At 41.0% G+C, this 14,819-nt stretch overlaps 1 protein-coding gene across 6 annotated transcripts in view; it reads left to right on the plus strand.

Moving 5' to 3' along the window:
* SPATS2 (spermatogenesis associated serine rich 2) overlaps positions 1 to 13,632 on the plus strand; it is a 150,622-nt gene extending 136,990 nt beyond the window's left edge. For all 6 annotated transcript variants that reach the window (XM_047866659.1, XM_047866662.1, XM_047866661.1 and 3 more), the window contains 5 exons: positions 3,032 to 3,090; positions 6,643 to 6,752; positions 9,710 to 9,812; positions 11,098 to 11,312; positions 12,379 to 13,632. In XM_047866659.1, coding sequence (XP_047722615.1) covers positions 3,032 to 3,090; positions 6,643 to 6,752; positions 9,710 to 9,812; positions 11,098 to 11,312; positions 12,379 to 12,690 — 799 coding nt within the window. In that variant the 3' untranslated portion in view covers positions 12,691 to 13,632. The remainder of the gene's footprint in view (positions 1 to 3,031; positions 3,091 to 6,642; positions 6,753 to 9,709; positions 9,813 to 11,097; positions 11,313 to 12,378) is intronic.
* The last annotated feature ends 1,187 nt before the right edge of the window (positions 13,633 to 14,819 follow it).

Genomic DNA, 14,819 nt, shown 5'->3' on the forward strand with positions numbered 1-14,819 from the left:
TACTTTTTTCTTTTTTAACATTTATTCATTTTTGAAAGAGAGGTGCAGGGAGACAGGGAGACCCGGAACTGGAAGCAGGCTCCAGGCTCTGAGCTGTCAGCACAGAGCCTGACGCGGGTTCGAACTCACTAGCTGTGAGATCAAGACCAGAGCTGAAGTCGGACGCTTAACCGACTGAGCCACCCAAGCGCCCCATATTCATTTTTGTGTTTTAAAGACTTGTGAAAATCTTCAGGAAAATTGCAAATGTTCATCAGGCTTTTCTCTGAGAAAATATCCCAACAGTCTCGGTTAACCAGTAGATTGCTCTATTTAATACTTGGCTGACGACATAAGACCTTTCTTTTGTAGATGTTATCAATAGATGGCAAGACAACAAACAAGAAATAGAAGCACTTACTGCTTTTTATAGTGGGGTTTTTGGGCACGAAAATATGCACTTTTTTTAATGGCATGGGCAGATGGTTGTCCATACACTGCCTCTGAATTTCTTACGATCACCAGTGAGTCAATCAAAAAACTTTATTTAAGTGGATTCCAGTCATCCCTACAGGGGGAAAAAAATCCAACACAGTGTACTTCGTAGCTCCTACTGCCACAGAAAAGTCTGATTGTGATGATGCAGAATTTTTTTTCTTGCTAAACGTGTCATGTGACATTCTACTTTTTCATAATAAAGATCGTAAGCTGCAAAAAGCTTACTTGTTTGCGGAAGTCTTAATAAATATTTTACAAGCTTTGCCAGAGACAAATTTGTCATCTGGTGGACACAGCGTCTGCATCTTAAGGTGATTCAGCAACAGAGAGGAGGTAGGGTCAAAATTGAGGCCTGGCAGCTCCTGTCTCAGTTGTGCTTTTGTTTTGCTTTTAGGTATTCCAAATGCTGCTAGAGTTCTCGGAGCAAAGTATTGCCAAAGTTTGGAGAATGCTTTCTTAGCAGAGTATTGCTACCCTACAATAGTTGGATCTTCTCTCTTGTCTGGTGCTTCTGGATTAATATGCCATCCAAATTTGTTTCATTACAAGTCTGTTTATTAACATCATGCATAATGATGTTTTTTTGTTTTTTTTTTTTTTAGAGAGCATGAGTGTGCACGTGCACGCAGGGGAGGGGCAGAGAGAGAGACAGAGAGAGAGAGAGAGAGAGAGAGAGAGAGAGAGAGAGAGAGAACACCAAGCAGGTTCTGCTCTGTTAGTATGGAGCCCAGGGTGGGGCTCAAACTCAGCGAACTGTGAAATCATGACGTGAACTGAAACCAAGAGTCAGATACTTAACCAACTGAGCCACCCAGGTGCCCCACATCATACATAATTCTTATCAAACCTATGTTCTCTGGCACTTCATATAAAGGAATTTGCTCCTTGAGAAAATGACCCTGCCTTATCTTTTTTTGTATACCTCACACTATAGTCCCTGTATTAACTACTTTCTGCTAACATCACTAAATATTGAGCTAAATTGAATCAGCATTCATATATATGTATATGTATATGTTTATGTATGTGTGTATATATGATTAGTTTTACAATCAGAAACGAGTAGAACTTTTATTAACCTTGTAGATCTATTCCTTTGCAAAAGGGGAAATCAGAATGAATAGAAAATTCAAAGAGAGTTGGAACATTTCATGTCTGGGCAAGTGTCAAAATTTTAGATTTTTATTTCACCACTGAGTAAAACTGATACGGTAAGGAAAATTACTTGTATCCAGAGGTTGCAGACTAGGGCAGGCTACTGTCTTTCTATATGTTGAAGGTAGTGGGGTCTTTTACAAGAACATAGAAAGCTTTACGTGCCATTTACATTTGCAGTGGAGAAAATTCTCAGTACCCATTTGATGTTCATTTTCTGTAGAAAGCCTATCAGAAACCTTTGATTTCATTTTTTCTGGATTATCAAATGTTTACCTGAAACCAGCACAATGTATATATGTCTTTTAACTACTCTGCCTCCTTAAGACTAAAGTGCCACAAACAAAAACAAATGAGCAAAGGGAAAAAAGAGAGAGAGAGTGACAAACCAAGAAACGGACTCAACTACAGAGAACAAACTGATGGTTACCAGAGGGGAGGGATGGGCTGACCAGGTGATGGGGATTAAGGGGGACACCTCTTGTGATGAGCACTGGGTGATGTACAGAATTGTTGAATCAAGGGGCGCCTGGGTGGCCCAGTCAGTTAAGTGTCCAACTTTGGCTCAGGTGATGACCTCCAGGTTGGGTACTTCGAGCCCTGTGTTGGGCTCTGTGCTGACAGCTCAGAGCCTGGAGCCTGCTTTGCAGTCTGTGTCTCCCTCTCTCTCTCTCTGCCCCTCCCCTGCTTGTGCTCTCTCGGAAAAATAAAAATAAATAAATAAGCAAACATTAAAAAAATAAGAATTGTTGAATCAAAAAAGAAAAAAGAAGAATTGTTGAATCACTGTATTGTACTCCCAAAACTACTGTTACGCTGTATGTTAACTAACTGGAGTTTAAATAAAAACTTTGACAAAATAGACTAAAGTGCCAGTGGACTTGGTGCAACTGTGGTAAAGTGTTGAGAATATACAAAATCCTAATTGTGGATAAATTTACCATGCCCTAGTACGGATATTGCCTGGTAAAATGTATTAGAAGCAAAGCTGTCTGATTTCATAGACCAAAATATAAAATAAAAAATATGTGACTTTGTATGTGGAAATACGTAACTTCCAGAACTTTTGCTTTAGCACAGTTTAGCTAGAAGTGTTCTGTAGCTCGCTACTGCCACCTACTGGTTCTCAATTCTTGGACTTCTAGCTACTGGTTTACTGTAATACACAGAAATAAAAGGGAATTAAAAAAAAGAAATAAAAGGGAATCAGGCCTATTTATTGGAATCCTTAAAATATCCTTTGCTGAGGGTAAGACAATTTTTATGTGGTCCACACAGGGTTTACTTTGTAGTATGCTTTCAGTGAACCAACTCATAAGTCTGTCTCCTCTGTGAACAATGTGCTATTTCTATTTGAGTTTCTGATCAAACCTTTTTTCCCTTTGTCATCTTTTCCTAGTTTAATGGATCGAGAAGTGGCATTGCTTGCTGAAATGGACAAAGTGAAAGCTGAAGCAAGTAAGACTGATCTGTAGTTAAAGCTATTACCAGTTAGTAGGTATCTGCCTTTCAACCCTCATAACAAAAGCTCAATATAAATGTCAACGTAGGAGTTTATATATTTATTTGAAGAATCTTGAGAAGCTGTACTGCCCTGGCATATGAATCCTGTCAGGTGAAACAACTTCACAAGAATCTGGTTTTTAATATTTTTGAATGTTAATATTTTGAATGTTCAATGTCTGAGGGACTGCATCATGGTATTTGCCACCACAACATCATCTTAGGAAAATAAAGTATCCTTGCCAGGTGCCTGGGCTTTGTCTCATTTTGGGTTTTACTTCCAGTGATTGAATAATTCCATTGGGTTTTTTTTTTTTTCTACTTGGAAAAAAAAATGTTTGGCATAATCAGAGTTAACTTCACCAGCTTGCCCACAATTTAGTGTATGCATCACTGTCATTACCTATCTGAGAACTTTCTTGGTTTTCTCAGTTTGTAGAACAGTCTTCACTCGGTGTCTGTTATCATTAGATAGAGGAAGTCAATTAAATGAGGGTTTAGGATGCCATGACCAGGATTCCTTGAAAGCTTACTAAAATAGATCCTGGAGGAATAGAGTCTAACTTGGGTAATTTGTGGGGTTTTGTAACCAAAGAACAAGATACCTGTTTTTTGTCATTCCTGTTGAGGGTTAGGTACAAGATACACAGCTGTATGGAAAGAAGGGAGTATCTGTTACAGCTTCTACAATGGCATTGATGTGGGCTTTTCAGCAGCAGGTTTGACCTTCATGCTTTGAATGCTAGATTTGTAATTTGGAGGGTTGTTTCTTTTAACCTGCTCTCAGACTGGTACGAATGGCAATAGGTTGAGGTGATGACTCACAATTAAACCATTTGTGTTTATGCTCATGGGCCAGAGGAGGCACTGAGCTGAGTTCTCTTCTGATCTATTTTGACCTGAAATGTTGAACAGGTGCTGTCCACTGTTTTTCAGAGGTGAGATTCATTTAAATTGAGTGGTATATCCTGAAATTTCTAAATGTGACCATTTCGGTCCATTCGTGTACTGTGTGTTCTATTTTGAGCATAAAGTTTCAAATAAAGCTAGTAAGAAGACATAGTCCTTACTTTTGAGAAGAAGGTGCTTTTTAAAAATATATCTTTTATAGAAAATGCCAAACATTTCAAAATGGCTGATATAATTAACTGCTGCCGTCCAGCTTCAACCAATTATCAATTCATGGCAAATCTTATTTTATCAAATTAAGAGCTACAGTTTTCCTTAATTTTGTCAGTTGTATATCTGTATCTCCTTTCTCTCATGCTAAAATCCTGGATCTCAGTGTTAGTAAATGTAATTATTCATTTACCAATACTATCAAGAAGGTGCTTCTTTTTTTTCTTACACGTTTAATAGTTTTATTAATTTATATGTTCATAGTACTTCACAGTTCAGAGTTTTTTCATTCATTTCTCTATGATCTTCATATTACCCTTATGAGGTAATTAGGTTTTCCTTTTTTTTTTTTTTTTTTTTTTAATAAATGAAGAAATAAGTCCTTTGGAGAAAATGTGGCTTGTCCAAAGTTGTGTAATTGGGTCCACTGATTTGTGTGGAGGTCTTGACGTGACACATTTCCTCCATGATGGGATCTGTAGTTTTGTCTTAGAATCCTAGAATGCAGATTCCTGAGAGCAAATGGATTTGACACAAAATGGCAGACAGGTTTTATCTTGGGAGCCAGTCCAGTAGATCATTTGTAACTATTGGGCCTTAGTGTCAAGAAACTTTTGTAGGCATATCCCTCACTTACTGGGAAAGTGTGTTCTTATTAATTAAGCTTATGTGGGGAGGGCAGCCCATGGGTGGCATATCCGTGACAATCAGGCTAATAAGTAAACTTGCTAAAGGCATTCAATTCTCTGGAATACCTGATGTAGCTCTTGGAAAATTCTAGTTATTTTCTAACATAAATTTGGCTGATTTCTAAGTGGGTTACAGGATTCTATGTATAACAGTTAGGAATTGAGTTTGACTGTATGCAACAGAGTGGCCTAAATAAATGTGAGTTTATTTCTTTCTCTCATGAAATGAAAAATCTGGAGGTAAGTGATCAGGGCTGGCAGGGCGTCTCCAAAATGACATGAGGGACCCGGGCTTCTCTGTCTTTGTACTCAGCCATCCTTAGAGTGTACCTATGGTCAAAAGATCCCTGCTAAGGCTCCAGTTGAGGAGAGGCAATATGTTACATGTTGGCTAGGACTCCTGTAAACCTCGCCCTGTGAGTTCTGCTTAGATCTCAGTGACTAAACCATATCACATGACTGTCTTATCTAGCAAAGCCAGGAAATGTAGATTTTTACCTAAGCAGATTGGTACCCAAAACACTGGACTTCCGATAGGAAAAAGAAGAGAATGGATATGCAGTTGCTAACAGTCTTTTTGCTACTGTCCACCCCTCAGCTACCCGATATCCTCTTTTTTAAAAAATGAGAACACACTCCCCTCCTCCTCAATGACAACACCTCCAAAGTCTCATCTAGTTAGTATATTTAGCTGAAAGTCCAGGGCTTCGGGGTCATTTCAGATCTTTCAACAGATCTGGATATGGCATGTTGTGGTCTGGAGTCCCATGAACTAAAGGAAAAGTTAAATGCCCCTTCCTCCAATATTATATAAAGAAAAGTATAATTAGAGTAAAAAATTCCCACCTGGAAAAGCAATGATCAAATTGTACTGGGCAGGAGTAGCAGAATCCCTGGCCTTGTAGCAGAGAAAACTCCTTCGTTCATATGGCAGCACCTAGTTCTGCTTCCTTGGAGGATTTCTTTGGCTCACATCCTCTGTAACCCCTGGTTCTCTGCTCTGAGAGATTTTTTTTTTCATATTGTCTGTTATCCTCTGTGGCCATATCTGAGTTCTACATCTGGGAGCATGCCAAAGATTATACTTCTTAAAAGGCTGTCAACCACCTAAGTATCCACCGATAGGGGACTTAGTAAATAATTGTAGTATGCCTAAGTAGTAGAAAACCATGTGGCTGTTAAACAGTGAAGGAGAGCCAGCGTATTAATAGGCAATGAACTTCAAGGTATGTCAAGTAAAAATAGCTTAGGTAAAGGAAAGGACCACGTATATGACATACTTCTATCTGTAAGGAGGGGAAAGAAGGGAGAGAGATATTTGCTGTCAGAAGTAGGGGAATGCTTTTACTTTTCATTTTATACCCATTTATTCTAGGTGAATTTTTTTTACCCTGGGTACCTATTTCTGTTTTAATTTATATGTTTCTTGATTAAAAAAATTTTTTTTTGACTGGAAAGAGAAGAAAGAGAAATGACAAATGATTTATGAGTCTTTATGATTCATAAAAAGTGTTTACCATTTAACTGCCTTCAGAGTCCCTCAAGAAGCTGGAAACTGGACCTTTGGTATTTTCATTTTCTGGATGGGTGGGCAGCTAAGCCTTTGGCTGTTCAAATATGTACTGCAAGGCCCATATTTCCAATTCTCCTTTATCCTATTTAGCAGAAGATAAGAGTCCTACTCTCTTTTCCTCCACAGTGGAAATTTTGCTCAGCCGACAAAAGAAAGCCGAACTTCTAAAGAAGATGACTGATGTGGCTGTTCGAATGTCAGAGGAGCAATTGGTTGAGCTCAGAGCTGATATCAAGGTAAAACTTCTTTCTCCTTTCTGCCTTTCTTCTTACCCTCAGGGACTGAAGCAGCAAATCTCCATAATTCATCGCCATATCTAATATATTGAACTCATGATCTTCCCTTCTCAAAGCTAACCGTCTTCCATGTTCCCTTTCTCTGTAAATGGTACTGTCATCTATCCAGGTGTCCAACCTGGAAGCCTTAGGAATTTCTCCTTTCCCATATTAAATCTGTCAGCAGACCCTGTCTGTTTGACCTCCTCCCAAATCTCAGATCTGACCTTTTCTCTTCAATCTTCACCACCACCATCGTGATCCAGCTACTGTTGTCTCTTGCTTGGACTTCTGTAATGGCCTCTTAACTGATTCCACCCGTCTATTCTGCCACTGCCCTTCCCTCCAAGCTCTCCATATCTGTTCTCACACCACATTAAACTGCTTCAAACCTCCCACTGCTTTTAGGATAAAGACTGTAATCCTTAACACGGCCTCTAAGGGCTCTGCAGGGTCCGGCTCTGCCACCATCTTATTTCACACCATACTCCCCTTGTTCTCTGGCCATCTTTGCTTCTCCTTCCCACAAACATAGTCTCTTCCCTCCTGCTGGAGGGCTGTATGTATGCTTTTCGATCTGTACAAAACGCCCCACCCAACCAGTCCCAGCACACAGATAACCGACTTGCTCGTCCTTTTAACTTTCATGTCATGCCCCCTATCTTGTATGTCCATAGCATAGTTATCATTTTATATGCATTTGACTGATCTGTCTTCCCAACTAGATTGTGAACTTTACAGTGGCAGGAACCAGTGTGCCTCCAGTGTCTGGCATAGTGCCTTGGCATGTAGTAGGGATTCAGTAAATATTGAAATGGTTGGTTGGTTGATTCTGATTTTAGAAGAGAAAAATTAGCAACTTGAGATACTGATTGTATTGTATCTGTTTGTGAAGATTACTTAGGTTCAACATTCATGTATTTTAAATTGTTAAAAAAAATTTTTTTTTTAATGTTTATTTCTTTTTTGAGTGGGAGGGGGGAGAGAGAGAGAGACAGACAGAGCACAAGTGGGGGAGGGGCAGAGAGAGAGAGGGAGACACAGAATCTGAAGCAGTCTCCAGGCTCCGAGCTGTCAGCACAGAGCCCAACAGCAGAGCTCAAACTCTCAAATTGTACCGTGAGATCATGATCTGAGCCAAAGTCAGACAGTTAGCCAACTGAGCCACCTAGGTGCCCCTCATACATTTAAAATTCTTATATATATATAAAGAACAATGTTTCTGAGACTAAGCATGGAGACCTGAGAGACGTTGGGATATTTGTGGGTAGTTGTGGACACTGGAATTCTAAATAATTGTTTATAAACCATTAGCTGTGTGAAGAAGAGGAGTTGGCTGTTCCTACTCCTGAGCCCTAACCTCTGCTCTTTCTGAACACATGAGACTTCTTGCCATACTTAAGAGGAACACTTGCTGCACAGGCTATATAACAGCCTTTGTAAAATAAAAACCTAGATGGGAAATCATCTAAGACCTTCCAGGTATCCGTATCATTCTGACCCAGTCTTTCACACTCAGTCTTTCACTTCTCCTCTTAGATGCTATTGGGGTGAAATAGCAAAACGATGCCAGTATGAAATTACCATTTCTGATTAACTAGAACTATAATACTAAAAATTATAGAAAGTCTTCTTCACTGACATGAAGATGCCAGTCAGTCTTGTTCAACTATCTGGGAGAAGCCGGAAACCCCTTTGGAATTAGATGAGAATCCTGGCTCTCACAGGCCTCATCTGTTCTCCTTCCCACGTGGTTGAAAAGCTGCTAGAAATATTTCTGCAGGCTGACTAAGGATCTGTTTCTCTCCACATATTCAGTGTACTGAAGTGGGTGCTGTGCAATTTAAATGTCTTATTTCCAGATCATGTTATTTCCGTCATTCTTGTTATGTCTCTGGCTCAACAAACCCTAGAATTTGTTTCAGAATTACTCTCAGACTGATATTACATGTCTGAAGGCTCTATGTTACAGAGGTTCATGTGCTTTCCTGAGCCACAGTGTACTCTCAGGACTTCAGGGTTCACAGGGAATTTTGATTTCTCCTTTACCATCTACTGCTTCTAGATCCATCCCAAGGATTCTGATGTTTTTGATTATACCCCTTGAAAATCCAAAGTGGAATTAGACCACCTGCTAGAGGACTGTTCTGAGGAGTTTGATTCTTGTAAATGATATGTAGGCCTTTAACTTTTCCTTTTTGCCTCCTTTTCATCTGGGGGTAAAGAAAAAAAAGATTCCAGGCTACTTTGGAAATTGTTTATTGAAAGACACCCCCAGAAGCACTTTATTCCTGACATGATAGTTAGTTTTGACCCAAGGGGTTGGTTATGTCTCAGCTCAGTCTGCTTAAAAGGATTAAATTACTTGCAGCATAAACCCTTCTCATTTGCAAGGTTGGATTTTCACATGAATGATTTTCCATCTCAAGAAGTTGTCCCCACTTCAAGGACTAACAAATCCTACTTTATAAAGGGATGAAGTGGGTTGCCTAAGGAGGTTCCTATTAAAGAACACCAAGCCCTCTATTTACATGGAATCATTGTTGTAACGTACGAGCATTTTTGCTGCCTCTGCTTCTGTATAAAATGGAACAGTGTGGAGAGTAGCCAACAGTGGAAAGATGGCCCTCTACTGGAAACTTTTTCTTCTTTCTTTACAATTTCTCTTCATCATCTCTGATGGGCTTTGGCCATCAGGTAGCATTTCATAAAGCTCCCCAACAGACTTACCTTTGAACCTTAGGAAAATGGCTGAATTCCATCAGTCACCTGGCATAGGCAATATGATGGCCATTTAGTAAAATTTGAAGCAACAAAAAGACAATGGAAAATAGTTTTTTTCATCTGTTTATAAGAAGCCATGGATTCCATGTATACCACCTGTCTCACCTGGAGGCTTTTCTTTGTCCTTTCTCCAGCACTTTGTTAGTGAGCGTAAATACGATGAGGACCTGGGACGAGTAGCTCGGTTCACCTGTGATGTAGAGACGCTGAAGAAGGACATTGAGTCATTTGGACAAGGTAGGATGGCGAGAGATCCTGGGCGCTGGAGATGGTGAGGAGGGGACTCCGTCTCCTGATCCGAGACTAAAGTTTTGGCTTGGCTTCTCCACTGATTCTGCTTTAATGCCTCTTGTGTTTTTGTTTGCTTTTGTGAAAAGCAGTTCTGAGATACTTAAGAAGTCACAGGATGCAGATTCTTTGAGCTTAGAAGATGGGCATTTTCTGGCTCCCTAAATTTGCAATGTTATTTTTTCATCCTTTTCTGCTGGGTTGAGTTGTGTGTGATACATAGTGTAAAGAGCGGGAGCTCTGAGTCAGACCGAGCTGGAATCCTTGCCTTTACGTTAACCTCTCAGAACTTTATTTTATTCCTCTCCCAAATGGAGATAATAACACCTACCTTTCCTGGCACATAATAGGTGCTTAAATAATAGCTTTAAGGCTGGGGGGGGGGGGGTCCTTAAGGTGAGAGCTTATAGGGGCACACCAGTCAAACCCTGAGCTCAGCTCCTTTGTTCTTTCTCTGTCAGTATAAAAGTGAAAGGTCGGACCTAGAGCAGTGATTGTGAACTTAACATTAGACCAGACTTAAAACCAAAAAAAAAAAAAAAAAAAAAAAAAAGTAAGGGGTAGTTTTAAGCCATTGAATTCTGACAAAATTTGAAGTGAATATATTACTATTTTTCAGATATTTTGAGTTGAGGATTATTTTTGCAGAAAGAACCTTGGGAAGATATATGTTTATTATAAAGACTAGTTCTGTTCATATTTAATCCTGATTATTTATACCTTGCATCATTCAAATTTTTAAAAAGGGATTTAGCTTTCTATTTACCTTTTTCTTTCTTTGTGAAGTCTGTACTTCAGAATGTTCCTTCATAGGAAACTGAACATATGGCCCATACTATTGTTCCTAGGCTTAGTCAGCTGCTGGAGCCGCAGCCAGGAGTTTAGTAGGAAATGCCGAGAAGTCATGAGTTGGTGGGGGAATGACGACTACGATCTTACACTGTTCTCCTGTCTCTAAGAGTTCCTTTACAAAGCAGTGGGGGATTCACTAACTGGAATTTAAATAAAAACTTGAAAGGAAAAAAAAAAAAGCAATAGGGATTTGGAAGGAGTGGAGGAAGAGGGCAGAAGGGAGATTTTGCTTCCTGTTGCTTTTTTATAAGCTTATCTTTACAACTACTCCAGTAGACAGTTCTTTGTCCCAAATTGCTTATCGTGAAGTGGAGAAATAGGGAAAACCTTACCATCATGCTCTTCTGTCCTATGACAACCTATTTCTCCTATTTCCGTCCAGTGTCCCATCCAAAGAACAGCTACTCAACCAGATCCCGATGCAGCACAGTTCCATCTATGTCCTTGAGTAGTCCGTGTGATGCCTCTGCCGCTTCCTCTTCCACCTGTGCCTCTGCTCCCAGCCTTACAAGTGCTAACAAGAAAAACTCGGCACCAGGAGAGACTCCTGCACCCATAGCAAACTCCAGTGGCCGGCCCTACCAGCCTCATCGAGAGGTAACCTAGCTTCCACACCAAGCCACCTATAGAGAAAAGTTACCACCAGACTGTCACAGTTTAATTGCTGACAGCTCAGTACATTACCTTCCTCTCTTTATGGCCATTCCACACCTATTTTGAATCCCTCCAGCCCCAGTTAGTTCCAGAGAAAGCATTTGGTACTTCTGTTTCAAACCACCAGCTAGCTTAGACTTCCTGTTGCCAAGACTGCTGACTTTCTGATGTTGGCGGGAGTCCTAGCTATTGTAGGTAGTATCGCCTGGTAATTAGTCACTGTGGGAGTCATGCACCCATCTCGAGGTAGATGAGTACACAGTGGCAGGTTCACCAGAGTGCATCTGAAGCAGCAGCTCCCTAGGAGCACCGCGCCAAATATATCCAGGAGAGAGAGTAAACCTGGTGGGGTGGAGGGCAAACACCAGAGAGTTGAAGCATAATCCAGAAGTTCTTTTCTTGGTTTGAAGAAGATGCACAAGAGCAATCCAAGGCAGCGCTGTTAGCAATCCTGCAGAACTGGTATTACATTGGAAGTGGAGGACAAAAATAAAACCACATGCCATAAGCTTTCTGGGTTGTAATGTGAGAGATGTCCTAAATGTCACAGCAGCATGATTTAATCTGTGCTTCATAATGTATAGCCAAGCAGATTATAAAGACATTTATTTTATTATTCCAGGTGTTCATTATCTTTACAAATGGCTTACAGTCCTCAGAGTTCAGGCATGTGATAAGATACTTGCCCAGTCAAGGGCTTGTAACAGCCCAAGAGTGTTCTTTCTTCCTCCTTAGCTTTCTTTTTGTGTCCAGCTAAAGAAAAGTGAAGTCCTCTTCAGTGGAGAGCCTAGGGATGAAAGGTGGGGTAAAATAGTGGAAGATACATTAATTCTGGAGTAGTGGCTAAGTTAGATATGCTGACAGAATTCTGGGAGTCTCGAGAGAGAGCTGAGTCCCAACTATGGGATACCACAATTTAGGCTTTAAGAATACTCCTGTAAGCTGAACTGGAACAGACAGAGTGCCATAATGCCAGAGTTCTTTGAACATTGTATTCTTTTATCCTCAGGTATTGCCGGGGAACAGACGAGGAGGACAGAGCTACAGGCCACAAGGCCAAAAGTCGAATGACCCCATGAACCAAGGGCGACATGACAGTGTGGGTCGTTACAGAAATAGCTCATGGTATTCATCTAGTTCCAGGTATCAGAATGCTCCATCCCAGGCATCAGGAAACATTAGTGAACGGGGCCAGGCCCACTCTGCAGGGACCAATGGAACTGGAGCCAGCATGGAGCCCATCCCCCCCAAGCCCTCATTCAAAAAGGGGCTCCCCCAGCGCAAACCTAGGACCTCTCAGCTTGAAGCTGTGAACTCTTGAAGGCAGCTCCAACTGGCCTGTCTCCTCTATCCCACACAATTCAACTTGGTAACTGGACTTTAGGAAACTTATAGTTAGATGTAATAACAAAAAGAAGTTTACACATACCACTTTTTATGCCATTCTGAATATTTTGGGTTTCTTCTCTCCTCATTTCCTCTTTACCATTTTTGGAGGGGAAGCTGTTTTTTCCCTTGACCTTTCCCAATGGTACGGATTGAGTCTGATTGGTCACTTCCACCAGGAATCACAGGCAACCGATGCCAGGTTTCCCAAGGGTAAGCGATGTTCTTCCCAGTGCACCCGACCTTTCAGTTCCCCGAAGAGGCCTTCCTCAGCAACTCCCTACTGTTGAGGCTCTCAGGAGGAGATGGATCAGAACTAGTCCAGTTGCCTTTGCAGCCTAAGCAGAAGCGACACGTTCCTGGCAGGTTCCCTCTACACAACAGTATAACCAGGAAAGGCAGCGAGGGGATTGTGTACTACACTGAATTAGCCAGAGAAGCGGAAATTTAATTGGTAAAAAGGAAGGAACGCTGGGAAACATTTGAGAATCTGCCTCTGCTCCCAGAACATGCCTAAGATTGACACAGTCAGGTCAGGGTTTTAGTCTCCTGCTTGGCGCCATAGCTTAATCTGCAGTCTCTTCAGAATGCCCAAAGCCTCGTTTCCTATGGCCTTAGACTGCAAACCAGTCTAGGGAAGTCTGTGGGAAAGAAGCATTTAATTAAAGGAAAAAAAAAAGTGTTTCTTTGTTTCAAGAATGTTTGAAGATTTTTGTTGTTATTGTTCTCCCTTGTTCCTGAATCCTATTCTTATCCTCAACCAAATTTATAGCAATATAATTAGTGTTAATCTAAGGTGTTACCCATCAACAAATTGCCAGTCTTTATAGTTGGAAAAATAAAAACAACTGCATAATGTTCCCACATTTGTTTCACGGCAGCAAATGACTTCATTTCATTCTCTGGTTTCCTTTGGGCCTCATGGGGTAGAAGTCACCCGGACAGCTTGTTCGGGGCTTAAATGAGGATGTCAGAGACCTAAGTCATTTGTCCACTGCTTAGCTTCGGAACCAGAGGAAAATGCGGAAGCCAGCATGAGCAAATGCAGCTGTTCCTTGTGGGAAAAGATTCCTAGTGTAGGGAACGGTGACTTTCCAAAGGAAGCTTGCCGGTTGAGAAAAACCACAGCTGCCAGCAGCTCTCCCGAGCAACCCCTCTCCTCCACTGCCTGTCCCTTGACAGGAGTAGTGAGTGTAACGGTATAATTGAGCTCCTGCATGTAGCAGGTGGCAGTGGGGCCAGACCCCTCACCCCGCCCCCACCCCCAGCATCTATGATTTAGCAACAGCAGAGCTTTTTCTTTCTCCAGCATTTGTTCTCCCGAGTCTGAAGCCCAGACTGTAAGTGGCAGTGGTGCAGAACTTAGCTGCCTCAGGGCTTCCCTTGGCTCTTTGGCTGAAGCTGAGCTGCCAGGGTTCAGGTTGGTTGAACAGATTGAAAGAGGGAGAGAGAGAGAGAGAGTGAGTGTGTGTGTGTGTCTTTCAGTAAAGAAAACAGTAGTCCAGGAATACTAGGAAGCCATTTTAAAGGGCTGATCCCCTCATTTTGGGGAATTTGTCCAACACCATCAACCTGCTGGGTATCCAGGAAAAGCCCTGCTTTTCTGATTAATTGCTTCCCTATACTTTATAGAAAGTCCAGAGATTGAAGTGATCTTGAAGGGTCATGTGGTCTATCCCTGTATCCAGGCAAACCAACCTTCTAAGTTGGGAGGCTGCATGTTTGTCAAAACCACCTTGAAGTTGAGGAGCAGCTTGCTGGCTCGGTCCATAGAGCATATGACTCTTGATCTCCAGGTCATGAGTTCAAGCCCCATCCTAAGTGTAGAGATTACTAAAAAAAAAAAAAAAAAAAAATGAAACATTTTCATGTTAAAATTAAAACCTCATTATAGAAGAATATTTGAAGATGTTTTGGTATGATCATAAAAAGTTTAAAAATTACACTTTTTGTTTACATTTTGTTTTTAATGACAGAAGTAGTGTTTAAAATGTTTAAATGTTTAAAATGCGCTGACAGCTTAGAGCCTGGAGCCTGCTTTGGATTCTGTGTCTCCCTCTCTCT

Source organism: Prionailurus viverrinus, chromosome B4 (assembly GCF_022837055.1).
Source record: "Prionailurus viverrinus isolate Anna chromosome B4, UM_Priviv_1.0, whole genome shotgun sequence".
In the NCBI taxonomy this organism is placed as follows: domain Eukaryota; kingdom Metazoa; phylum Chordata; class Mammalia; order Carnivora; family Felidae; genus Prionailurus; species Prionailurus viverrinus.